Source organism: Anopheles gambiae, chromosome 3 (genome assembly GCF_943734735.2).
Source record: "Anopheles gambiae chromosome 3, idAnoGambNW_F1_1, whole genome shotgun sequence".
NCBI classification, from domain to species: domain Eukaryota; kingdom Metazoa; phylum Arthropoda; class Insecta; order Diptera; family Culicidae; genus Anopheles; species Anopheles gambiae.
The window spans coordinates 30,804,826-30,829,170 of record NC_064602.1 but is presented as its reverse complement, the minus strand read 5'-3'; the positions used below and the strand labels follow the sequence as shown (position 1 = coordinate 30,829,170).

The 24,345-nt window shown below is 49.0% G+C and overlaps 3 protein-coding genes and 1 long non-coding RNA gene across 4 annotated transcripts; 1 reads left to right on the top strand and 3 right to left on the bottom strand.

Annotated features, from left to right (window-relative positions):
- Nucleotides 1–55: 55 nt before the first annotated feature.
- LOC1280257 (nipped-B protein) lies at nucleotides 56–15,899 on the bottom strand. Its single transcript, XM_061654607.1, has 17 exons — nucleotides 15,280–15,899; nucleotides 12,105–12,391; nucleotides 11,645–12,028; nucleotides 10,240–10,964; nucleotides 6,827–10,159; nucleotides 6,567–6,761; nucleotides 6,226–6,318; nucleotides 5,862–6,158; nucleotides 5,611–5,786; nucleotides 5,345–5,535; nucleotides 4,994–5,272; nucleotides 4,684–4,919; nucleotides 4,130–4,595; nucleotides 3,886–4,051; nucleotides 3,638–3,815; nucleotides 3,311–3,562; nucleotides 56–3,175 (listed from the first exon to the last, which is right to left on the bottom strand). The coding sequence occupies exons 2-17, from the start codon at nucleotides 12,169–12,171 to the stop codon at nucleotides 2,963–2,965; spliced, it is 7,251 nt and encodes a 2,416-aa protein (XP_061510591.1). The 5' UTR covers nucleotides 12,172–12,391; nucleotides 15,280–15,899; the 3' UTR covers nucleotides 56–2,962.
- Nucleotides 14,047–15,280, top strand: LOC133392822 (uncharacterized). Its single transcript, XR_009765818.1, has 3 exons — nucleotides 14,047–14,168; nucleotides 14,587–14,926; nucleotides 15,136–15,280. It is a non-coding gene; the product is annotated as an uncharacterized LOC133392822 (long non-coding RNA).
- Nucleotides 15,900–16,189: 290 nt separating the features above from the next.
- On the bottom strand, nucleotides 16,190–17,484 carry LOC1280255 (protein ABHD11). The gene is made up of 4 exons (XM_061654610.1): nucleotides 17,164–17,484; nucleotides 16,919–17,092; nucleotides 16,479–16,852; nucleotides 16,190–16,402 (listed from the first exon to the last, which is right to left on the bottom strand). Exons 1-4 carry the CDS (start codon nucleotides 17,398–17,400, stop codon nucleotides 16,267–16,269), a joined length of 921 nt encoding a protein of 306 aa, XP_061510594.1. The 5' UTR covers nucleotides 17,401–17,484; the 3' UTR covers nucleotides 16,190–16,266.
- A 65-nt stretch (nucleotides 17,485–17,549) lies between these two features.
- On the bottom strand, nucleotides 17,550–19,174 carry LOC1280254 (derlin-1). Its single transcript, XM_061654611.1, has 4 exons — nucleotides 18,642–19,174; nucleotides 18,381–18,572; nucleotides 18,146–18,306; nucleotides 17,550–18,074 (listed from the first exon to the last, which is right to left on the bottom strand). The coding sequence occupies exons 1-4, from the start codon at nucleotides 18,792–18,794 to the stop codon at nucleotides 17,816–17,818; spliced, it is 765 nt and encodes a 254-aa protein (XP_061510595.1). The 5' UTR covers nucleotides 18,795–19,174; the 3' UTR covers nucleotides 17,550–17,815.
- Between the last annotated feature and the right edge of the window lie 5,171 nt (nucleotides 19,175–24,345).

Below are 24,345 nucleotides of genomic sequence, written 5' to 3'. Positions count from 1 at the left end.
AAGCTATTTTCTCGAAAAAAAAACAAAACAAAAAACACACACACACACACACATGTTGTACTTTTCGCACGAGAAAATATATTTGCTTTCTCGATGGTTTCGTGGTTTTGTTTTTGTATTTTTAAATCGTCTTCTAATTAAACTCCAACTGATTCCTTCCTCCTCGATTGCAAATCATTTCGCATCGGCTCCATCATTGCCAGCTGTTCAAATATTTACACGAAACACAAACCGCTAACCTCCACAGCAATCTTCTCACACACTACACAGTGGGCGAGCGGTCGCGTGCTTAGGTTTTGTTTCCGAAACTTCGTCTCTGTTCCTACTTAATCAGTAAATGCGCACACATCATACCAAACGCAAACATTATACACACGTACAAACACACACACACTAGTCCTTTTACTTCCGAATTTCAATCTTGTCTACTATTTTCGCCCCCGTTTTCAAAGCGGTAATACTCTCCCTCAAATCTTCCATTATTCTTTCGAGGGGGGTTTTGTGTGTGTTACTCGTGTGTGTGTGCTCCTGTCTGCTTACTTTTACCTACACAAATCGAATAATGCGACCGCTTCCTGCCCCCTTTTCCTTGCTCTTAACGCTACACTCTCATCTGCGGGCGCTTTCTATGGGTTTTAGGATATACTACGTATGTTAATTCTACCACCACTCCTCCATTGCCTGTGTGTTGCATTAAATATTTGTTTTAAAATTACTACACGTACACGAATGCGAATGTATCGGAAGATGCCGCACGCTCGCGCGTTTGTATGTGTGTGTGTCTTTCATCTTCCTTGCTTCTATTAGCTGCTTCCCTTCTGCACTCGCATGCATTGCAATTACTTCAGTCCTTTGTCCGATACACAACTATTGTTACCTCCTTAACCCCCGGCGCCCTAGCAGCAGAAGATCAGAAGACCAAACGAATCCTACGAATTTACTATTTACAGTTGCTATACTTTAATAACTACAGCTACATGGACATCACGCGATTGCTTTACTTTCCTTTACCCATTTCCACGGCGTGAGAGCCTTCTTGCCAAGCCGCAGCAGCTCCCAAACCGCCCACACCCCAGAGAACCGTCGGCATTAACATGTGATTTTTTGCTGTTTTTTTACAATTATTTGCGTGACTGGGGACGTTTAAGTGTTGCGTCTCTATTGTAGTACGCGTTCTATAACCGTTTGCCGTATGTCCTGCGAGTGCCCGCCGTTTGTGTGGTGTGCCTTTATAGCGCTTTGTTTGTTACTGCTACCATTTCATTGCTCGTACGCAACGAAAGAACTTCATTCAGTAATAGACGCGAATACGATCTGGAGTTTAAATATATGTTACAAAACATTGTTTGCATACCCCTGGCACACAACGTTTGTCCCTTCCCTTCTCTCTCTCCCCGCTCTCTCGCTATATTTCCAACTGCGCACACGACGCCTACATCTGTACCCTGCTCCTCCTCCTCCAGTCGTTTTTTTAGTGTAATCCCATTTCCCGCCCGAAAAGTCTTTCGTTTACGATTTCTTTATCTTTTAAATTGTTCTCGCACCCAGGTTCGCTGCTCACGTTTCGTTTTTTGAATTTGTTTTTTTTTTCTTATTTTTTTTCGGTAATATAAATTAATATCTCTTCTATGCTCTTCTCCAACACGTGTTTTGAATGCACAGTTGCAACACGTGTGCTACACCTCTGTCCTCTCCAATGCGTTCTAAATATCTTTCCCACACACACACATACACAACCACACACACACTCTCTATCTCTCTCATACGCGCACACACACACACACACACATCTAACGATTTTGCCAAAGTGTTTTCGTTTCGTTTTCTAGCAAATCTTCCAAACAGTTCATAAATATTTCGATAAACTTTTAAAAAATTATCTCTGCTTCTGCCTATTCCTGCCTGCACTTCCCATGCAACGGGAAGGCGTATCTCTTTCTCCCTTCCTCCTCTTTCTATCGCTTTTCTTTTTGTGTGTAAGGGGCTGCTTGAGCGAGAGAGAGAGAAAGGGAAGAATCTTGGGGTAATAATTGTATTTTGTTTTCGGTTTTCTCTATATTTGCGTGCCTCTGCTTCTCCTTTCAAAAATTACTACTGTTTCTGTTTTTTTGTTTCAATGGTTTCACAGCTAGGAAGTTCCCACGTGTTATGTTTTTGTTTGCGCGGATAAATTAAGTAAGGGCGTTTTGTTGTATGATTTCAATTTCGTGTTAAACAACCATTCATTTCGATTGCTGACTTGCATTATCTCCGTTTGCACGCACGAACATATAACTTAAAACACACACACACGCACACATACCAACCACAAGGACACAATGAACTGTTTGACACAAAGCAACAAAGGACAAAGTTACAATAATACGCGATATAGCAAGAGGAAAGAGGAAAGATGTGGAAAGAAAATGCAATCAGTTATTCGTTACTATTTGATAGAGGATTGTGTGCATTTTCCCTTGCATGGAGCTACTTGAACGGATCAGGAATGCGCGATCAGTACTAAGGTTATGGAAAGCTGCTTTACTCAAACTAATAAATAACAAAACAGCACACAAAAACGAAACTAATGGTCGATAGAGCGGATGAAGAAAGGATACATTCTAATATTTAACTGCAATGTTGCTCGGTTTGCGGCAAAGAGCTGTTGGAAAAAGAAATTCCCTACTTATAATGCACACCACAGTAAACCAGTGCTCAGTAATCCCTTTGGCCCGACAAAACGCTGGACCTAGCGAAAGTGAATCTCCTCGCAATGCCAATGCGTGTGAGGTACTTCTAAGGATTGCGACAAAATCCGACCAGTTGGTAACAGACGCAGTGGGTTAGAGGAAGATCACTCCGTAAATAGTGTGTGGTCCGTAGCAGTTGGTTTGGTTGATACAAGGGTTGTGATGATGATGATGGTGGTGGTGGTGCTGCTGCTGTAATGAGGGGTGATGATCCGCTCGATGAGTACGCGCTCTTAATCGTAATCACCATCGCTGGCATCGCTTTCCTCCTCTTCCGAGCTGGAAATTCGCCGTTTCTTCTTCTTAGCGCTGCGCGAAGAAACGGCCGATTTGCGCGTCGATGCCGGTGCCGCCTGCTGCCGGTTAGATGAAGGCTTCGGTGTCTTTGCTGCACTACCGACGACCGCAGCACCACCGTGGTTCGCCGCCGACCGATTGCTGTAATCCTACAAGGTTGATTTTTTTTTTTTGCAAAATGGCACGTACAACAGGTTTGTGTTAGAGAAATTACTGCCCACCGCCCACAACGACAACCATCATCCGCTCTTCCTCTCCATCTTCATTCACGTTCAAACACTCACATTCTGTTGCGAAACCGGCATCATGCCGGGGGTGGTGGTGGTGCTGTTCACGTTGTTCACGTGAACGTTATTGCTTGTTCCGTCTGCGGTGTGATTATGCTGCTGGGAAGCCATCGAATGATGATGATGATGGCCGGATGCTGATGCGGCGGGAGTTTGCTTCACGGGAGTCCCGGCGACCGAGTTGGGTTTTTCGTCCTCATCCAGCAGGTCCGGGTCGTCCGGATCGAGCTTCAGCATCAGCTGTTTGAACTGGAAAAAGGGAACAACCACACAATATTAAAACCATAAATCTACTGTGGCGTACAGCAAGCGCCAACAACTTACGTCCAAGTATCGTTGCACCAGCTCGATTCGTTCCTTTTCGGTCTGTGCTCCAGCGGTGGCCCGGTTTTCCTTCAGCAGCGTTATCGTTGCCTTCGGATCGAACAGCGAGTTGGATCTTCGCTGCATCGCTTTGTCGTAGATCTTGCCAGACTCGGACGGTGAGTACCGTGATATTTTGCTACAAGATGTAGAAACAGAGTTCATTTACAAAACTGATCGATTGTCGCTGGATGACCGCTTTCCCTTACCTATCGGTGATGCCGTAAATATCTTTTAGATGTTGCTTGAGTATTAGCAGAAGCATGCAACCCTGCGCCGACCGGATACAGTTTTCCAAATCGGAAGTATCGTCCGGCAACCGGGTTAAGATCGCTTCCTGGTCGTCATCGTCATCATCTTCGAGGGGGTTTTGTGCTGTGGAGTCGAAAAGTAAAGCAAAATATGTAAGAATTTTGGACAAACGCGAATTGCACCACCACTGCTACAACTCACCAGTCGGGTCGGCATTGCCCTCAGTGCCCGGCAGCGGCTTCAGCCCTTCGCGGAACGTCGCCAACAGGTTGGTGCCGGTCACCGAGATGAGCACGTCGATGTGATGAATGATGAACAGCGGCTCATCCTGCACCACGTACGGGAAGTAGGCCAGATTGTCCGCAAGGTACAGCATCTGCCGCAGACTGATCTTGCCATCGTCGAACTGCTTCGTGATGGAGTGGATAAGGGCACGGCGCTGCGGTTTGGTGCCGCGCAGCAGCGTGTACAGGAATCCGTTCATCGCCGACGGCGGTTCCTGCGGATCCTTTATCCGGTAGCCCCGCACGAGGCTGCTCTCGTCTCGCCGCTGCAACAGCTCCTGCAGCTCGTACGACAGCTGCATGCCGGCGTTCGATTTCATATTTACAAAGCCAGGGTACTGCTTGTCGATCTCCTGCAAATGCCTGTCCGCACTGTGTGCCACCTACAAGTAGAAGATAAGCCCCGTGAAGTGTCCATTTTGTTACTTCGAAACGCAGTGGCATTGGTGTAAAATGCGCGCACAAACATACCTCTTTCTCCGGGTCTGTACTTAAGCATATAAGATAAGGAACTATTTGTACTGGATGGACCAAACCTTGCCGCAGGACTACCTCGATGACCCGCATCGCCCAGCTCCGCACCCCGTAGTCCCGGTGCAGAAAGCTGCGCAGTATCTCCTTCAGGTAAATCTGTATCACACGGCTCGCCATGCCAGACGACACGTCGCCCATTTCCTTCAGATCTTCCGTTTTCGATTGTTTCGACCCTGTGTGTGGAAGGAGAAGGTAACGGGGTTGCTCAATACTTCTCGCAAATCACTATTTGCGCCTCGCCACTTACATTCTTTGTCCTTCCGCACCATCTGGTTTTCCTCCTCCGTCAGATACATGAGAATGTTTTTCAGCACCGTGATCTTCATGTCCGTCAGTACCTTGTCCTGCGTGAGCAGATAGTTGTAGTAGTCCCGCAGCTCGACCTTCATCAGATATTCGTAGTTTTTCACGCAAAAGTTGCCCATGGACGTCAGCGCTTCCTTGCAGATTTCGCTATGATCGCAGGAAAGGAAAAATGCCAACGTCGCAAACACGTCCTCGCATATGTTCGCTGGTAGGGTTGAGCCTGCAATGCAAACATACACCAAGAATATTAGCAAAACCAGAAGAGGAAAGCAGCTTGGGCGGGGCAAATTACCTTGATTGGAGGAATCTTCGCCGGGCTTTGGTGCACCGTACACTTCGGGCTGCTGGAAGTCAAAGTAGCGCATTATCAACCCAACCGTAAAAATGCTGCGCCGAAACTGCGGCCGAAAGTACTGCTCGATGGGTATCGAAGGGTCGGACACTAGCTTGTCCTTGATGCATACGAGACCCTTATAGTACAGTCTAGTTTGCGGCAGGGAAAAAGAAAACATTTCGTTAATAAACAGAACAAGACCATCGCGCCCGCTAGTAACATACTTTGAAAAACAATCCCGGATGAGTTTGTAGTTCTTGGTGATTTTGTTTACAACCGTCGATAGGCAGGAAACGCAACTCAACACGATGGTACGGCTTTGCGTGACGATCAGCATCATCAGATGGGACTCTAGATCGGCTAGGAACACTTCGCTCGGATGGTCCATTAGTGGAACGACCTTCAAAACACGAATCGATGCGTTATGCATTATTAGTAAGACGTTTAGTGCTTTTCATCACCGCGTTCCACCTACCTGTTCCAATATTTCCGCGATCGAACTGATGAATTTCGAAATGATCTGGTTCTGGCAGCGCATGTTCAGATACGGTTCGAGCGACATCGCATGGTTGACCAGCAGCTGGGGCTGTATCTTGGCGAACAGATGCAACGCCGTGATGCAGCCTACCAGCCGCGTGTTTTCCGCCCCTTCCAGCCGCATCGTAGCGTCCACTAAACCGTCCACAATCTGCTGGCAGGCTTTGATCAACGTTTTGGGAATCTCTTTCTTCAGCTTTTTGTTATCATCTTTGCTCTCTTTCGGCTCAAATATCTAAAAGGGAGAGGAGAAATTGCGATTGTAATGTATAAGACTGATTAAGCGACCGTATGGAGCATACCGTTTTCAGTAATGCATCGAAACCTTGCGTCCCCGTTTCGTGTGACGAACAGACGACGTCTATAATCTGCGTAATCTTTCTATCCATCGCAGCCTGCAACGAAAAATATGCTATTTATTAGTTTTCTGCGGGAGTAAATGAACCGTTCCTGGTGGTACAGTCGTCAACTCGTGTGACTTAATAACAAGCCCGTTATGAGTTCAATCCGTGAATGGACCCGTCCTAATACGTTGGACTTTGACTTTGACTTTGTATGTATGTACTGTATAGACAAGACTTTTGACCGGCGGTTGTTGTGCCAAAAGAAGAAGAAGAAGTGAGCCGTTTGTTTTTAACCATACCTTATCATTATCATTGCACGGCGTAAACCACATCGTCATGAACACGTCCATGACTAACTTCTGGATTCCTTCCTCGTCGTTCACCCTCCGGATCATTTTGACGCAGATGTCCGGTATCTTCTCGTGCGCCGGATACTCGATGCAGATGTCTCGAAGGATTTTGATTACCCGTTTTCGCACCGAAACGCCCGTATCCTTTGAAAAAGACAGAGAAAAGATGGTAAAACAAACGCCATCACTGCACACCGCCGCCAACTTACCAATATTCGTTGCGATATCATTTCGTAATACTGATCGATCAGTTCCGGATCGGAAAGGATGTACTTGCCGACCAGATCGACTGCCGCCTCCCGCACCGAGATGGCCGTATCGAGCAGCTTCTGCTGCACGCCCATCTGCATGTCCTTCCGGGCGAGCACGAGCTGGTCCACCTCGACGATGTTGGCGAGACACTTCATCGCCCGCGTCCGTATCGCCACGACCGGTTCCCGCACGACGAGAATGATCTTCTGCAGATACTTGTCATAGCTTTGCGAGAAGGACCGCTTGCTCGCCAGATACTGCGCAATCAGGTTCGCGTTGCTGTAGTCGATGTACGTTTTAATCTCGTAGTTGCCGCCGGCGGCCGGAACGCTACCGCCCGACCGGCCACCACCTCCGCCGCTCCGCCCGTACGGCCCTATCTGGCTCAGGTAGTACTGCTTCCGAGTGTCCAGCATTCGGAAGATTTCACTGTTCAGCTCCTGATCGACCTGGCCGTCGCGCATGTGCCCCTCCTCGCCGTCCGAATCGTCCCCCGCCCCGTCTGAGCCGTCCGAGTCGCTCTGGTACTTTTTCCGCTTCTTCCCACCACCGGCACCACTGCTGCCGGCCTTTTTCCGCGACGCGTAGCCCTTCTCACCCTCTGCCACCTTCTTGGTGCGCTGCATCATGTCCCGGTACCACTGGGTGATGTAAAAGTGGCGCGCATGGTTCCACACCACGTTGCCCTCGTGCGCGTTCACCGCGAGAAAGTCGAGCAGAATCTTCTGCAAAAACTCGGTCCGCTCCTCCTCCTCGTCCAGCTGGAACTTGCTGTTGTGCAGCGGCTCGTCGCCCTCCTTCTCCTGCTCGATCTTGATGTACCGGATCAGCGTGTCCATCGTTTTCACCTTGCAGCGCGACTCGACCGTATCCTTGCGCAGCCGGGCCGCCACGATGCCGAGATACTCGAGCGACACCACCCGGATCGACTGCTCCACGCCCTTGTCCGACATCTTCTTCACCAGCATCGTGCCGAGCAGGCTGAGCAGCAGCTCGGCCGCCGGCCACTCCGGCTTGTTCACCGTCGTCAGCAGATCGTGGATAAAGTTCTCGAACAGTGGACGGAAATCGGTTTCGTTCGAGCGGCTTTTGCATTTGTCGAGAAAGGTGGTGAGAAAGTTCCCGCCAATGCTCAGTGCCGTGTTGTACTTGCTGTAGATGAACAGGTCCGTGCTTTTGGTGCTACCGCCGCCCATCGGCACGTCCGCACTGTTCGCACTGTTCGGGGGCCGATGTTTGCCACCGGCCCCACCGCCCCCGTCCGGGCTGAGCGTGTCCGGCAGGATGACGGACGACTGAATCAGCTGCAGCACGAGCGCCGTCATCATCTGTATGTTGCCCCCGTTGTTCACCAGCTTGTACGGCCGCAGGTTGCGCTTCGAGTGGGGCAACCGATCGAACGAGGTCAGTATGTCCGACACGATGTTGCGCCGGTGGTGCTGATACTTCTCGTTCTGGAATATCGTCGTCACCAGATCGAGACACACGAACTGCAGCGTTTCGATGTTGTCCACGAAGAACGGTTCCACCCCGAGCGAGGACGCGTGTATCACGATCGTGTCGACGAAGTGAAACAGCTCGAACATCGTCACCAGCTGCTTCGACAGCTCGACCGTTTTCGTGTACAGCATCGAGATGCCCTTCTGCTGGTAGGTGGCCGTTTTCTTCTTTTTGTTGTTATCGCCACCCTTGCGCTTCGTTTCCACCGAGTACACCGGATCGTACGAGGGGAAGATCGTCTCGCGCAGCTGAAACTGCACAAACTTGATGATGGCATCGATGTTGTCCTCCTGCAGGAACTTGGTGCTCTTGCTCGTGTACAGACAGCAGACGAGCAGGGCCGCCTCGACCGCGTTCAGTATCTTCTCGATGCACTCATCCCCGACCAGATCGTCCTGCAGCTCCGAGCCGCTCAGATTCTTCGCCGAATGGATCGACCGCATCGCGTACGATATCAGCAGCGTGAGCTTGTTCTCCGGTATCGCATCGATCGCGTTCCGCACCTTCAGCTTCGCCGCCTCCGCACTGATGCTGTTCAGCAGCCCGGTCGAAATGCACTCGTACTGCTCGTCCCCCTCCTCCATCGTGGGCGTTTCCGTTTCGTCTAGCTGGTCGAAAATTTTGTTCATCAGCGACACGAACCGCTGATAGGTGTTGGTGGCCATCAGCTCCTCCTTGCTGAGCTTCTTCACCACCGGTGCGGCGGGCCGTTCCACCCGCCGCACCTTCGGTTTGCTCAGATAGTCCTCCGGGTTTTCGTCCGCCCGCTCCTGTGCCTTGCGCTTCAACGCCCACGTCCCCCGCGATTCCTCCTTCATCTTGCTGAATATCTGATCGTACGTCTTCTTCTCCAGCCCCATCCGGGCGGCCAGCTTGGGCTCCTCCTGCATGAACTTTTTCAGATCCTCCTGCAGCAGGGCAACCTGCCGCTCGGTCAGCCGCTCGAGCTTGACGGACAGCTTGGGCAGCTTCAGCGACTCCACCTCGGCCATGGGTATGAGCCGGTGCAGCAGCTTCCGATCGATCTGGGGTTTGGCGGCAGGTCCGGCGGGCTTGTTCTGGGCACTGCTGGAAGTACTTCCGCTGCTGCTTGGGCCCGATTGAGGCGCCTGCGCAGGATGCTGCGCACCGGCAGGACGGCTCACGGCAACGGTGGACGCACTGCTGATTAGCGCACCACTCACACCGATCGGGCGTATGACTGGGGCGGCAGCGGTCGGTTGCTGAGCAGCAGTGCCGCCACCACCAGCCCCCGGTGGTCTCGGTTTGTTCGGGCCCATCAGTGGCGTTGGGTAGCGGTGCGCACTGGCGCCAGTCTGCGCCTGTTGTGGACCCTTCATAGCGCCGCCCTGATGCTGCTGCATGTTCAGCGAAGTGGCAGTGCTCACCGTGTCCGGGGCCGTGCTGCCCTGCGCCGGGGATGGTCGCCCTCGTGCGTCCAGGTTTTTACTCTGCTGCTGCTGCAAGTACTCATTGTTCCGCGGTGCCGTTTCGGGCAGTTTGGCAAGATTGCTTGCAGTGCTGAATTGCTGCTGCTGTTGCTGCTGTGGCACAGTCGTTTGCTGCTGGTACAGTGCTTGTTGATGATTCATGCCAGCAGAAACGACCCCGGCCGTACTGCCGTTGTTCAGATGAGATTGCTGATGCAGCTGCTGCTGTTGAGATTGCAATAACTGCTGCCCCTGCGGCAATACGGTGTGGTTTTGCATTTGCTGCTGCTGCGGATATTGGTGCTGTTGGGCTGAGGCACTGTGTATATTATTATTCGTTTGATTTATCACATTTGAATGCTGCAAAGAGAAGAGAAGGCATAATAAGGGAGCGTTCAACGATGTTCCAGCCAGAGGCACTGTTCCGCCTTCCTACGTACCTGTTGCTGTGGGATTAAGTGATTTTGTTGTAGCATTGTCGTCTGTTGTAGCACCGCCTGATTGTTGGTAGGTGCTGAAACTACCGCCGGCGATCCAGTAGGATGGACTGCAGCTGCGTACGACCCGGACTGTTGGATCACACTCTGATGTGGATCTAGTGCCGAAAGCGGTTGCCCCTGCACAGTGTTGGATGTGTGAGAAACGATCACATTTTGATTGTGCTGTTGTTGCTGCTGCTGCTGCTGCTGTTGGAAGAGTTGTTGCTGCTGCTGCTGCAGTTGGCTATTCTCTGCAGAATTGGACGAATACGGAACATTTTGTATATTAATCACCTGCTGATGAAGCGCTGTGCCAATCGATTGCTGGCCAAGCATCACCGCCGAGGCTGGCGTTTGAGACGCAAGGGTGGGAAAGGAATTGCCCAGCACATTTTGCTGCTGACCGCGTATCTGATTTGGATCATTAAACTGAAACTGTTGCTGCTGCTGCTGCTGTTGCTGCAGTAGCTGAGCTTGTTGCGGCAATAGCTGCTGCTGCAGGGGTTGAACAGTCTGTTGTGCGAGGTGTAGCTGCTGCACCTGCTGCATATCGTGCTGCGCTTGAAACACCGATTGCAACTGCTCGATTGGTATTTGTGTCTGATTCGTATACACCTGCTGTGACTGTCCCAAGTTGGTAAAGCTTTCGTTGGGAAGGTTGTAAAACTGTGTCTGTGATGTGGGGGCTGCACGCACACACACACACGCGTGGCGCAAGAACAATCGAAAATTATACGAAAAGAATAAAGCAAAAATGAAAAATAATGAAACAAATTAATTCAGCAATTAAAAGTGCCATTACAATCAAGACCGGGAAGGTTAAATTAAAATGGAATTAAAATCTAATTGGCGCCATAGTATGTACAGTGCGGTGTTTTAGGCATCAATGTGTGTCTAGGATTTATGTACAATTTACTGCTTTCTTCAACGCTACCTCTAAGTATAATACATGTTAGTAGTCTATTTCGTTTGGAATATGAACCAACCAGTCGACTAGGTGCAACAGATGTGTTCCTTTTGTGTGAATTGTGTTAATACAGCACAGTTCAGTTATTACCGCAACAGTTCAGCAACAACAATAATTAGTCATTCATAAATTTGCTTTACAAACATTCCACAAACGGTAACCGTGTGCAAAATTTACCTGAGAATTAGTTACTTGGGGGATTGGGGATGGAGATTAATAATGTTTTAGGAGTTTAATACGGGCTTCGACTTTGCTGTTACGTTTATAAATATTAAACCAAACTTTTGGCTGAATTTCATGCCGCTGACGTACAGCTCATGTCCAAATGTAATGAAATCTCTAAGGATTAGTGAGGTGTTTTGACCGGTAACCGTACTTGCTAGGCTAGCGAACACTTACTTATTTTCTGCTGCTGCTGCGCCACCAACTGCTGCTGCTGATTGCCCGCCCCCAGCGCAACGGCGCTGCTAAACATTTGGTGTATCTGCGGGTTGTAGGGGCTCTTGAAAACGTTCGGCCGGCTGGCATGGATTGCCTGCAGCAGCGACGGCCCATCGATCGGTGCGCCATTGGCGGGGCCGGGCGGTTGCGGGTACTGATCCTTCAGCTCGATGCTGTCCGAGTTGGTCTGCTCGATGGCCGTCACGAGCTGGGCGGTAAGGGCGTCATCCCGCGTCGCCAGCAGATTGTTCGCCTCCTCGGCCACACGCGGATGGAACAGCAGCGACCGGTTGAGCGACGCCGACACGGACAGCGAATCCGAGATGGGCAGTTCGCTTAGCACTAAAATCATTTAAAAAAAAGCATATTAGTTGTGCATTATTTGTGCAAAAAAATTGCTCAGTGCTGCGCTACTCACGGTCCGAAAGGCTGGTAAGACCAGCGAGTGTGGTAATCGGGACGCTGGGAACATCTCGATCGCTCATTGCTACTGAGGGTGGTGACAGGGGCGCGGGTGGTTCGGTGAAATAATGCTGTGTTGGTAAACACACACACACACTTTCTTTCCCGCGGAAGGGCTACAGGTTTAGTCCCGGTCAGGACACGTTCTAGCAACCGGATTTCACTTTAACCACGGACACTGTGCTTAGTTAGGTTTGTTTTTCGATGCTTTCAGTGATATATTCAGAATCAGTTGTGCCGTCCCTAAAACGAAATTGAAAACTTCCGGTCAGCAACATTTTTGTAGTTTAGAATAAAAAATAAACAAGTACAGAGTAAGTCAATAAATACATTAATATTGTACACAAACATCAAACACAAAATTTGCTCCAATTTTAGCAGCCAAAAACATAACAACAGTAGCCGCCGGGTGCAGATGTGTGTCAGACAGTTCCTGGCCGATGGTGGTGTGTTGCTTGGATCGCGGGAAAATGTTTTTATCCGAGAGTTTTGTTTTGAATGTGTACACATCTCACGCACACACACGCGCACGCGCGCACACACATCGTCACACGAGACGGAAGATTCCGCGCGTCGTTTAGAGATGCAGTAGACAAACATACACACACACACGCAGACACATGAACGCGCGTCCAACCGTCTGCAATGTACCGTTTTGATGGTGTGTGCTGTCGGTATTTAAAAAACTTCCTCATTCGCCAAGGGGGTGTGGGGACAGCGTCTCAACGCACACACTCAACACGCGAGCTCGCCCGTTCGTGTCACTAACCCACGGAAAGAAGCGGCATGTACCAGTGTGTGTGTGTGTGAGCAACATACACAAAGCAAAGAGCGAGGAGAAACAGATGGAAATAATACTACTAGCAACAGCAACACAAGCGGGAGACGCATCTTGACAGCTACACTGCTCTCTTTCTCGCGGCGCGTGCGAAGAAAAGGGTAAACAAGTTACACAGCTTCCATCATCGCCGTCATCATCATCATCATTATTTAGTCTCTGCAAATGCTGGGACGACTAACACTGACGTACGGGAAGGACGGCAAATCATAATAATTAATCACAAGAGCATAGCACACCACCGCCCGTTACTGTGTGCAGGCGCGAGAGCGAGCTGGCCAGTAATAGCCAACCACCTTTCTCCTCCCCCTGTGGAGCATCCACCATACCCTCCACAGAACCCCTTTCTCTTGTTACACTCTCAACATCAATGGTGGTGCACAAATTTACAGTTTTCTTCGGGCGCGCATTTCCGTTCATCCGCTCGTCTCTACTATCCTCCCGTGGGTTCAATGAGAGGTACGAGAGAATTTTCTCCGTCCGGGAAATGATGGCAATCCCGTCCCTTTCGGCAGCCCTACGAGGTACGGCCAAAACAAAGAAACCCTCGGAAAAAGCCTCCGCGGTTGGGCCACGCGCGCGTCAAACGGGGGAGCAGAGCTGTCAAAATGTGTGGCAGCGCGAAAGTAATTCTTTTGTTCGGGCAGCGAGTGGCTTTTTTCCTTCGATTTACAGAAAACAAGCGGCTAAATTGAAAGCAGAAAAATGTTCAAATCGTCGCTATTTTCTAATTTCTTACACCCTTATAACGATAATTTCGAATAGGAATAATGGCAATTAAATTAAACCAATGAGCAAAAAGGACTTTTTTCAACCACTTTACCACGTCCAGCAAATCAATCATCACTACATCTGTTTTTTTGGATCGCTGATATTCATCATCAATTTGGCAAAAATCAGTAGATTATGAGCGAAGCGCAAAGTTGCCACTTTTTCCTCCCTAAAGCTGAAGGTAACTGATTAACCACAAAAAGTAATTTCCGATTTTACAGGACACATCGATGTTCCTGTGCAACGAACAGCACACACAAGTGGTTCGTTCGACCGTCTGCCTGTTGTAATCCACCACCTGGTCCATATAGATGAGTACGCGTGTGTGTTTGTGTGCGTGTGCATCACAACGGCATGTCTGGCACGGAACCGAAGCCTACTTTCCCAGCCAACAGTGGATGGTGGAAATTGGTGAATATCTTTCCCTTACTTTAAAATGAACATACACACACTCTCTCTCCCTCTCGCGCACACATACACAAGAACCACGCACACAGAGCAGTCCGCACGAAGAAAGTGACATAAAGAGAGACCACAAAACGGCCCCCGTGAGCACACAACAAGAGCACAATGTATCAAAAAATAAAACCAACATGTCCACGGAATTGCTACATTCCACGCACCACGGACGCACGCACACTTTCCACACATCGGCGGTGAGGTTCGGTGGACCCCAGCCACAGCACACACACACACACACACACACGACGAGGTGTTCTCAGGTGACACCTCAGTGGGAATGTGGAATTTTGTTCCCCACAAGCACAGAGCACACAACTCTATCCCAGCGGGATTATTTTTTTCCCTTTCTTTACTTTTTCTCACTCAGACGCCCGACGGAACAGATGATTGGGAACCACTGTGTGGCAACCAGCGGAAAACTGACGGCACCAACCGTTCAACGCAGCCTCACAGCTTCACAGAGATCGTAGCAACCCATCGATGGTCGCGGGTCGCAGGTCACCAACATACACAATGCAGCTTCACCAGCCGACGAAGGATTCTACCGCCAGAGGGCTGCTGCTACCCCGAAAACACCGAACTGTATACACGCACGCACGCACACACATACACACACATGCACGCACACGCACGCCAGCCGAAAGGGATGAGGGAGTTGGGAGGTCAGCGAACCAAAATATTGCCTTCGAAATGCCTGTCACCGCTCGGTAAAAGCTTACGGGAAAACTCCCACACGTTCTCACTTTCTCCTTCACTGTTCTTGTTTTTTTTTCTTCTTCTCACTGTTTCACTGACGCTTTTCCGACACTTTGCTGCAAACCACCACGTCGTCCTCCTCTGTTTCACGCCGCTGCCACCGTTTCCCTTCCGATCCTTCCCCCCGCTCTCCTCGCACACTGACGTTCACGACGCGCAGCAGGGAAGCTGGAGGGCGAGCGAACCGGAGACGAGCGGGGTACGACGACGCGTCGTTGTCTGCCGGACGAGAGCAGGCGCTGGCTGGAAATGTACAGCTCCAGGCTCCCTCCCTCCCCCCGTTTCATCGATGTGTGACTCCTACCTGCGTGACTGCTGCTGCTGCTGTTGCTGTTGTTGCTGCTGCTGCCACACCACCACAGCGGATGGAGAAAACGAGCATCTTTTTTTCACATCGCCACAAAGCGACCAAGCATAGCTGCTGCCTCACGCACGGCAAAAAGGACACAGACACACACACACGGTGGTGGTGCGTGCCTGCAGCAAAGGGATAAATTCACGGATACACTTTTCGATGCCAGTTGCTTTCTTTTGCTGCTGCTGCTGCTGCGACGGCACCAATGATGATGGTGGTAGTGGTGGTGTTGGTGATGATGATGATGATGATGAATGATACTGTGCTACTGCTGCTGCTGCTGCACCACTACGCGAAAAAACACGCAAATCGACGGGCAAAGGCGAAACAATTCTACACACCGTGGCTTGGATGGCCCGCCGTACCGATATCACATCGATTCACGTTCACGTTCGCGTTCGCAAATTCGCCAGCCACTTTTCACTTCAAGCCCCGTGTGGAAGCCCCGCGTTTCCTTTTTTTCCCGACAAAACGGGTAGCTTTTATTTTTTGCTCTCTCGCGTTTCGAAACGAAAATGGCGAACGACATTCATTTGCAGCGAAGCGAAGTGACGGACGGCAAGGTTCGGCCAACGGTCCACCGGATGACAGTTGACGGCTGGAGCGTTCCGGGCGAAAACCCCGGTCGAAATCGGGCTGGAGATTTGAACAGGTTAGAAAAGTCGTTTTTTGTTATTTGTTTTATTGCAAAATCATCCAAAATTTGTTGTAAATTTTATAATTTGTACTACAAAGTAACAACACTTTGATTTCGTCGCATCTTAAACGGCTTTTTCATCCATCTGGCCGTTAATTTTCGCCACATCAATTATTTTTTTTCAGCATTTTGTTTTGCTTCAGCGTCAACAATACCCTCAGATCAATGATAACAAATTTATTCTACAACAAAACTAGATAAATTCGATATTGTACAATTGCCTAGTCATTTAAACGTCACTATTCGTTGAGAAAATTCAACACCAGCTTGGAGAACTCGGTCGACTTTTCGCTGTGCACCCAGTGGCCAGCATCCTTTACGTACGTAATTTCCGAATTGGGGAACAGCGTCTTTATCAGCGGAACGTCTTCCGACCTACAGAAATAAAAAAAAACAACAATCGAAATGCCTTCCAACAAAGAAACCACCCCACTTCTTCCCTGCCACTTACTTTACATAATCCGATCGTCCACCGGCAATAAACAACGTCGGTCCTTCGAACTTCCGCCCAGTCAGTTGAGGAAACTGGGCCACCCCGGTGTTGAAATTGCGCTCCAACGCTTCCAGATTGATGCGCCACCGAAAGTGGCCGCCTTCCTTTTCCGCCTTCACCAGATTCGTGATCAGGAAGTCGCGTAGTGACTTTTCCGCTATGATCCGGGCCAGCTGCTCGTCCGCAAGCTTGCGCGCTTGGTGAATGGTTGCCGTGGGGGAAATTTGAATCATTTTCATCGACTGCAGGAACAGTGGGATGTTTGTGTTGCTCGTGCCAAGCCCGGTCGAGGGTGAAATGTCGACAATGATGGCTTTCTCTACCAGCTCAGGCTGTGGAATGGGAAAGGGATGATGAGAGCGGAGGATTGTACGAAGCGGGCAGAAGGCTTTACTTACATATTTCAGTGCCAACAGCATCATAGCCCGACCGCCCATGCTGTGCCCAATGATGGAGGCCTTATCGATGCCCAATGTTTTGTAGAGTTGCACCAGATCCTCCACCATATGGTCGTAGGAGTGTTCGTCCGTGTGCGGACTGTCGCCGTGATTGCGGGCATCGATGGCGTAGATCTGTGCAAAATACTCCCAATCATTTTAATGTTCATTGAATCGATTACAATTCCCATCCTCTCTATAATCACCTTACGAACGGGCTTTGTATTTTTGTGAAACGCCTTGCCCAAACTGTTCCAGTTCGACTTTGACCCGAACAGCCCGTGAAGCACCAAAACCGGCGGAGCATTGCTGTCCGATGCGTTGTTTTCGTACCGCGTGAAGGAAAGCGCAACCGGCGCTGGTTTTGAATAGCACGTGGCACTTAGATGAAATGAACGGAAAGAACTTTTGATGGCCCTACGCACGGCATTGCTGGGAAACATTGCTGACGAACTAGCAAGGAGAAAAAGGGCCCCAAGAGCTGTTGCTTTGTTGTTTGTTTTGAAACAACTGACAGTTCCTTTGTTTTTCTTTCTTGCCCCCTTTTTCTCTTCTTTTTCTAGCCCTTTGAGAGATGACGATGGACTAAACCTTTAGTTCAGATTAAATATTTATTATATTAGAAAAAAGACGACATTTCCGAGCCCTTCTCCCGACTGTCTGCTAGTGTTTGAGTGTACTTAACGAAATAAACACAAAAAAGACTTTCCGCAGCCACAGCAAAGCTTGAGACGATACGACGACAACGACGACATATTGACGACAACGGTGTTTCATTTTCCCCTATCCGAAAGCATTATGCAGCTCACAGGTTTTTTCGCTGGTCTATGTACAACAGCACTCCATTACACGGACAATTTAGTTACGCCCAAGCGTATGACCAACGCCCCAAGCATGGCGGAAGCCAGCCATATCGCCTTGCTGCTGCTGCTGCACTGGCCGCTGCCCGACCGGCGGAACACCGAATCCATGCGTGCCACCCTGAACATCCGGAAAGTAACGCTTGATGAAGAACGGCGTCTCGATCAGGGCCGGCCCACCGAGTTCGCTCGGATAGCTAAACTTGAGGAAATAGTACGCATGGCCCACGAAGATGCCCACCAGCGAGAATATGCTTCTGCGGAAGAAAAGGGATAGTACATTTATAGTGGTCACTCAAAAAAAAAAAGTGCTTTCAAAGCAACTTACCCTGACGAAAGGATCATGTTCATGCCGAGCAGCACCCACGGCAGGTACATCGCCTTGAAGCGCGTTCCGAACCAGAAGGTTACGATCACGTCCTGATTCAGTTTGCACCAGACGTACAGCACCGAAAGTACCATCGGGTCCATCAGTATGGGAAGGTCCATCTATATGGGAAGGCGAAAAAAAACATTAATTTAAAGCCCTTGAGAATGGGAGGGTCGTTTCTGCGTTGCCCTACCACCAGTCCGACGATCACGCACAGGATCCAGTTGAAAAAGAGCATGAAAAAGTAGTCTCCCGGCTTTTGCTTGTAGTGGTCCGACTCTAGCCGCAGGGAGTAATTGTACAGGAAGTAGCAGTTCATCATAAAATGGAACCCTGTCGCCGGGTTCAGCGGATAGAACAGGACCGCCGTCATAGGCCTCCATAGCTGCAAGGGGAAAAAGGGCTCCCGTTAGTATCTTCCCAACTGAACCGGGTGTGGTACACTCCCTATTACCTGTAGTTTGTAGAAGAATGGTGCCGACTGCAGGATGAGATAGCTGATCGGTAGGAGACCAATTTTGGCCAGCAGCGATATGCCGACGGTTGCCGTCAGCCAGATCCGCGTAAACGGCGGTACCTGTTTGTACCAGGTTTGGAAATCGCTCATGATTGTAGTATCGGGAAGGGCGGCTGACTGGTTAGAATTTCGACGGTACAATGAAGGACCAGACCGTGGGCAATGACGAATGATTCAACACGTGCAACTTCTTTCTCACGCACTGGTTTGCATCAGAAAATACACGTACGGAAAAGGCGAGGAAAATTAGTCGCCAGGTTATTTGTTTTGATATTTTTTACATCCCGGTGAAATGACGTGGTGCTTGTTGACATTTGCGCTGTCAGCGCCAGAGTGACCAGAAATACCGATTTTTCTGTATTCCTACCAAAGTATTTGAGTATTCCTACCAAAGTGTATGAATATCAGGTGGTCTCGTCCAAGGTGTGTTTATTAAGGAGGTGAATTGTTAGCGCGTTTTCCGGGCGCCATCATTGAGTATTGTTATGTCAAATCGCATACAATTTTCTATACCCCCCTCCAGCCCTCCCCGATTTTAATACCGGAGCCCCCAGTATTGTTATGTCAAGTCGTGAAATGTCAATTTGCACTGAAGCACTTCATCTCCTAATATCCATACACCTTGGTCTCGTCCCATACAAATTGACAACTAATTTCAGAATCAAAAAAAGCTTCTTTTGACAGAATGGGTGAAATGAATTTCCATAGGAACCGTTCGCTTTGTTCTTAGCAACACATATGTAGTACACATTGGTGTCCTCATCGAGGGCATTATTTTGATCCAAAAATGGATTTAAATAGTTCAGATTTGGTTTAGCTTACAATAACAAATATTTTGAGTGCTTTTTAAGGTATTTCAGTGCAAATAACGAAGATTCTAAGATTGTTTGTGTATTAGGCAAGTCGTCAGAAAGCTTGTTTGGGGAAATGTTTTCACCCATGCTGTCAAAAAGTGACATTCAACTTTTGTTATGAAAAACAGGCTATGAGACCACCTGATCTTCATACACTTTGATTCCTACCAAGGATAATGTATTTAGAAGGTTGATTTTTATCGCTTTTGCTGGGCGACATTGTGGGGGACATCTGTCACTCTCACAAATTTGCGATGTGCATACAAATTTCATTACCCCACACCAGCCCTCCCCGATTTTTATACTGGAGCCCCTGAAAGAGATATGTCAAGTCGAGAAATGTCATTTTTCTCTGAACAACTTCACCTTATCATTTATAACACCTTGATTCCTACCGATTTTTTTATATGCCTACCGATTCACAGATGACCGCCCTAAAACTACCGATTTTCCATTTATCCTAAAGAAAACCACAGATATTTGATTTTTTCAGTCGTTTAAGCTTAATCTGTGGCGCTTGGGATGCTGTTTCAAGGATTGCTAACCTTCATTTGTCACTTATCGCGCTGATGCACGTTTGTTTGCTTGGCACTTTTTATCCGTTAAAATGTAATGTTCATAATAAGTAGAAAATGTCAGTTGCGTGGATTCCGAGAATTGCTTGTCAAAGAAATTATTTAAATTTGAATTTGAATCTCGCTGTCGGCGGTTAAAGCTTACCCGACAGACAAAGGGAATGAAATTTTCAGGCGAGGGGAAGGTAGAAACACACGGTGAGGGTCCGGCTCAAGATCGGATCCGAAGTCCGTTGTTTTGGACTGATAATTAATGAATGGCGGATGGAGTGCTATCACAGGGAGAATGCGCTCTCTTGCTCCTTCTTCTTTTTGGCACAACAATCGCTGCCGGTCAAGGCCTGCCTGTATCCACTAGTGAAGTGGGCCTGGCTTTCAGTGACTTCCCAAGTGCCACAAATCCACTAAACGACCACTAAACGGCTTCTAAACGACTCAAGTTCTCTACCTAAACGGAATATAGAAAGACTTCGTTTAGCAGACGGCAAACGACTCATGCATTCTAAAAATAGCGAAAAAACTGGTGGCGCCATCTGTTTGTGGGATACCCCAACCAGTTGAGCTTCATCGCTTGGAGGAGAGCTTTCTCATTTCCTCTGTACTGTTGTAAGGTTTCGCATTGAAGTTATGCATCGCTAGAACTAGAACAGCGATACGATTGTTTAAATACTAAACTCCAACCGAAACCACCAGTACTGAAGCAAGTGAGAAATGAGTAATGGTCGTTGGTATTGATACCCACGTATCTGACCACACGACCATTCATATAGATTTTTGCTCAGAAAGTTAGAAGGCTATATAGGTGATGATATGATGAAACTTGTCGAAACACATTGCAAGAAAAGGTTAGCAACATAATGATGAGTTGTAATACGCCATCTATCGATCAAACCAATGAAGCTGTGGAGCTTTCATTTTTTTTCTATGGATATTCAATTTTCCAGTCGTTTAAGCTTAATCTGTGGCGCTTGGGTTATTGCTACCATAGCAGGATAGTCAGTCCTACCTATGGGGGTCGGTCTATTCGGGGCTTGAACCCACGATGGGCATGTTGTTAAGTCGTTCGAGTTGACGACTGTACCACCAGGCCGGCGCTCTCTTGCATGCCTTTAAAATACACGAGGCGCTCTCACTGAAAAGAACGCTCGCTCGATGGTTGAGATGGACTTGTAGCGACCAGAGCGCCATCTGGTGCGCACACCTAGAACTACCGACAGAAAATGTTTAACGGGCTAGTTAGGCAGGGACTGCACACAAAGCTAGAGCAGGACAAACAGTGGTAGCATGCTGCACCGCAGCTATAAAAACGGTGGCTTGCTCCATACACGCTCTCTCTCGTCCTAAACGTTTCAACACCGACACGCGCATATCCGTCCGGCTTACCCCACACACACTTCTTCTCCGGCAACTCTCGAACGAACAACACTAATTTTCGCGTCTCTCCCGAACTCACCGTTCCGCGGCTTAAAAGAAAAAAATAAATCGAATTCTACCAAACCGTAGTTCGCAAAGCGTGTTGCGTATCTCTTTAAAAAAATAGGGACCACTTTTGTGGCGCCCCTAAAGACTGAAGAAGATTTAGATGCATCGAAGCTTCAGCAAATAAGCCCTATCTGCAGTGTTGTGATATGTTGCGCTACTCAACAACGGCCAACAACGCGGGAAGGGTTTAAGCTTACGATGTAGGTAAAAACCGTGTATTCACTGATAATGTCGTTGCCCTTCTGCCGGCCCGTACCGAGTGCCCGACCGCCGCTCGGTTCCCGCTTGATGCCCTCTCATTCTCCCGAGAGACCCGACCTCCTACACTCACACATCACACGAAGACCCTTGCCTGTCGTCGGTGAGTGGCCTAATGTGTTAGGCAGGTTGGGCCATAACATCTCCCCCTTTAAAACACGAACGCGTCGAACCATCGCGGGGGTCTTCTATTCCTTGAAGACCGACGAGGTGAACGTAACATGGTAGTACTGGTCTCCGGGGGTGCCGTCCGCTCCGGGGAGAGTGGTTGAGGGAGAGGGTCCGAGCACGATCCTCCTGACGTATCGGTTAGTGGTAATTCATCGCTCACCAACGGAAGTTTCCATTCATCCAGTATAACATCAATGGGTAGTTGAATGGATTCGCTACCTGGCTGCAGTATCTGAGGGATGTCCTTCGATGCTCGCTTCCGCATTTGGTTTTGATGTCTTCGGAGCATTCTGCCATCTGACCCTTTTAGTTGATACATGACGTTCCCCAACTTACTTATCACTTCAGCCGATATCCATCTCCATGAATTCCGCCCATACACTTTTGTTAAAACAGCGTCACCTGGCATAAATCCTCCATAAACGATATTAGTTTCCCTTTCAATTACAGTTGGTGGGCGCAAAAGATCGAGGTGGGTTCTTACGGGAAACTTAACCATCAATTCCCCTGGCGTTTCATTCCCCTCAAGCGCCGGATTAGGCGTGGTACGATAAGACTGCAGAAAAGTGTCCAGCGCCTCATCTATAGACATGTCTCCTGTTTGTATCTTTCTTAATGCGCGCTTTAGGGTGTCTACAAACCGCTCTGCCTGTCCGTTGGACTGCGGATGAAATGGTGACGTAGTTATATGTTGAATGCCGCGGCTCTCACAGAATTCCTTAAATGCATCACTTGTGAATTGCGGCCCATTGTCACTCACAATTGTAAGGGGCATTCCGAAACGTGCAAATAATCCTCGTAATATGGCAACTGTAGCTCGTGTAGTAGTTGTGGAAGTTTTTATAATTTCTGGCCACTTGGAAAACGCGTCCACCACTACTAGGAAGTAGGCGTCCTGGATTGGCCCAGCGTAGTCCACTCCTGTTTGTATCTTTCTTAATGCGCGCTTTAGGGTGTCTACAAACCGCTCTGCCTGTCCGTTGGACTGCGGATGAAATGGTGACGTAGTTATATGTTGAATGCCGCGGCTCTCACAGAATTCCTTAAATGCATCACTTGTGAATTGCGGCCCATTGTCACTCACAATTGTAAGGGGCATTCCGAAACGTGCAAATAATCCTCGTAATATGGCAACTGTAGCTCGTGTAGTAGTTGTGGAAGTTTTTATAATTTCTGGCCACTTGGAAAACGCGTCCACCACTACTAGGAAGTAGGCGTCCTGGATTGGCCCAGCGTAGTCCACATGTAGTCGTTGCCAAGGGCCGGAAGGTTTCGGCCACGGTGCTGGTATTGCTTGAGGTGGTGACTTGGCAGCCGCTGCGCATAGTTCACAAGTAGCTACGTACTGTACTATTTCATTGTCCATCAGTGGCCAGTACACATAACTTCGCGCAAGCGATTTCATCCGTTGGATTCCTGGATGACCACGGTGGAGCTGTTCCAAGCACTGTGTTCGCAGGTCTGCGGGTATAACCAGCCTCTCCCCGAACAAAATGCACCCTTTTTTTTTTTTTTTTTTTTTTTTTTTTTTTTTTTTTTTTTTTTTTTTTTTTTTTTAACGAAGAGTGAGCATATTCCATCCCCCTCTCCGACTCACCCAACTCGGCCGGTACGCTTGTGGTGCGTATTACTTCATGCGGAGTCGTGTGTGCGGTTGCACCCTGGGTCACGACGCATCTTCTGCGGCGATCTGGTCTGATGATTCTGCTTATTACGGTGCTTTCCGTGGTGCGACGCGGTCCCTTTGGTCCTATCGCCCACGCTTCGGGTGGGCAATGGGGGGTCGGCATCTTTGGTCACCACTCCAAGCACGTAAGGCAGTTCTCCTGAAACGAGATTTGGATAGAGGAAACAAGAAAAAGGAGAAAGAGCTAGAAGAAAGCTGAAAATAGGTGAGAGAAGAGAAAAAGAAAGCTGGAAAGAAACGAAAATAAATAAAAGATTAATAACTTTCCAGCTTACGGTGGCCCTTGCGGTGCGGGTTGTTGCCGTGCCGCATGGCCTGAGGGACCACCATTTGCGTCCCTCGCCCGCCGTCTGGCCCGCCTGCGTCGCCTTGCCGTTGGTGGACGCTCAACATCCCATCTCGCTTGGAGAGTGGAGAAGATTGTCCTGGCGGCGGCGCGGACGGCCTCCCACGTTTCGCTGCGGGTGCACATTTCCGAGACGATGTTATCCATTGTTACTCGGGAATGGCACCGCTGCTGCATCTCATTCCGGATCCGATCGAACCGTGGACAGTGGAACAGCACGTGTTCAACGTCTTCCACGGCGTCACCACATTCAGGGCAGTTGGGCGAG

What these genes read in the sequence shown, in the direction of transcription:
- LOC1280255 (XM_061654610.1), bottom strand. Translation starts at nt 17,400, where the DNA reads ATGTTTCCCAGCAATGCCGTGCGTAGGGCCATCAAAAGTTCTTTCCGT. An exon ending in ATACAAAGCCCGTTCGTAAG is followed by an intron (nt 17,093 to 17,163) that starts GTGATTATAGAG and finishes TATTTTGCACAG; the next exon opens with ATCTACGCCATCGATGCCCG. An exon ending in TGCTGTTGGCACTGAAATAT is followed by an intron (nt 16,853 to 16,918) that starts GTAAGTAAAGCC and finishes CCCATTCCACAG; the next exon opens with CCTGAGCTGGTAGAGAAAGC.
- LOC1280254 (XM_061654611.1), bottom strand. Translation starts at nt 18,794, where the DNA reads ATGAGCGATTTCCAAACCTGGTACAAACAGGTACCGCCGTTTACGCGG. An exon ending in CATTCTTCTACAAACTACAG is followed by an intron (nt 18,573 to 18,641) that starts GTAATAGGGAGT and finishes TTCCCCTTGCAG; the next exon opens with CTATGGAGGCCTATGACGGC. An exon ending in GCGTGATCGTCGGACTGGTG is followed by an intron (nt 18,307 to 18,380) that starts GTAGGGCAACGC and finishes CTTCCCATATAG; the next exon opens with ATGGACCTTCCCATACTGAT.
- LOC1280257 (XM_061654607.1), bottom strand. Translation starts at nt 12,171, where the DNA reads ATGAGCGATCGAGATGTTCCCAGCGTCCCGATTACCACACTCGCTGGT. An exon ending in CGTGCAATGATAATGATAAG is followed by an intron (nt 6,319 to 6,566) that starts GTATGGTTAAAA and finishes TTTTCGTTGCAG; the next exon opens with GCTGCGATGGATAGAAAGAT. An exon ending in TGGTGCAACGATACTTGGAC is followed by an intron (nt 3,563 to 3,637) that starts GTAAGTTGTTGG and finishes CCCTTTTTCCAG; the next exon opens with TTCAAACAGCTGATGCTGAA.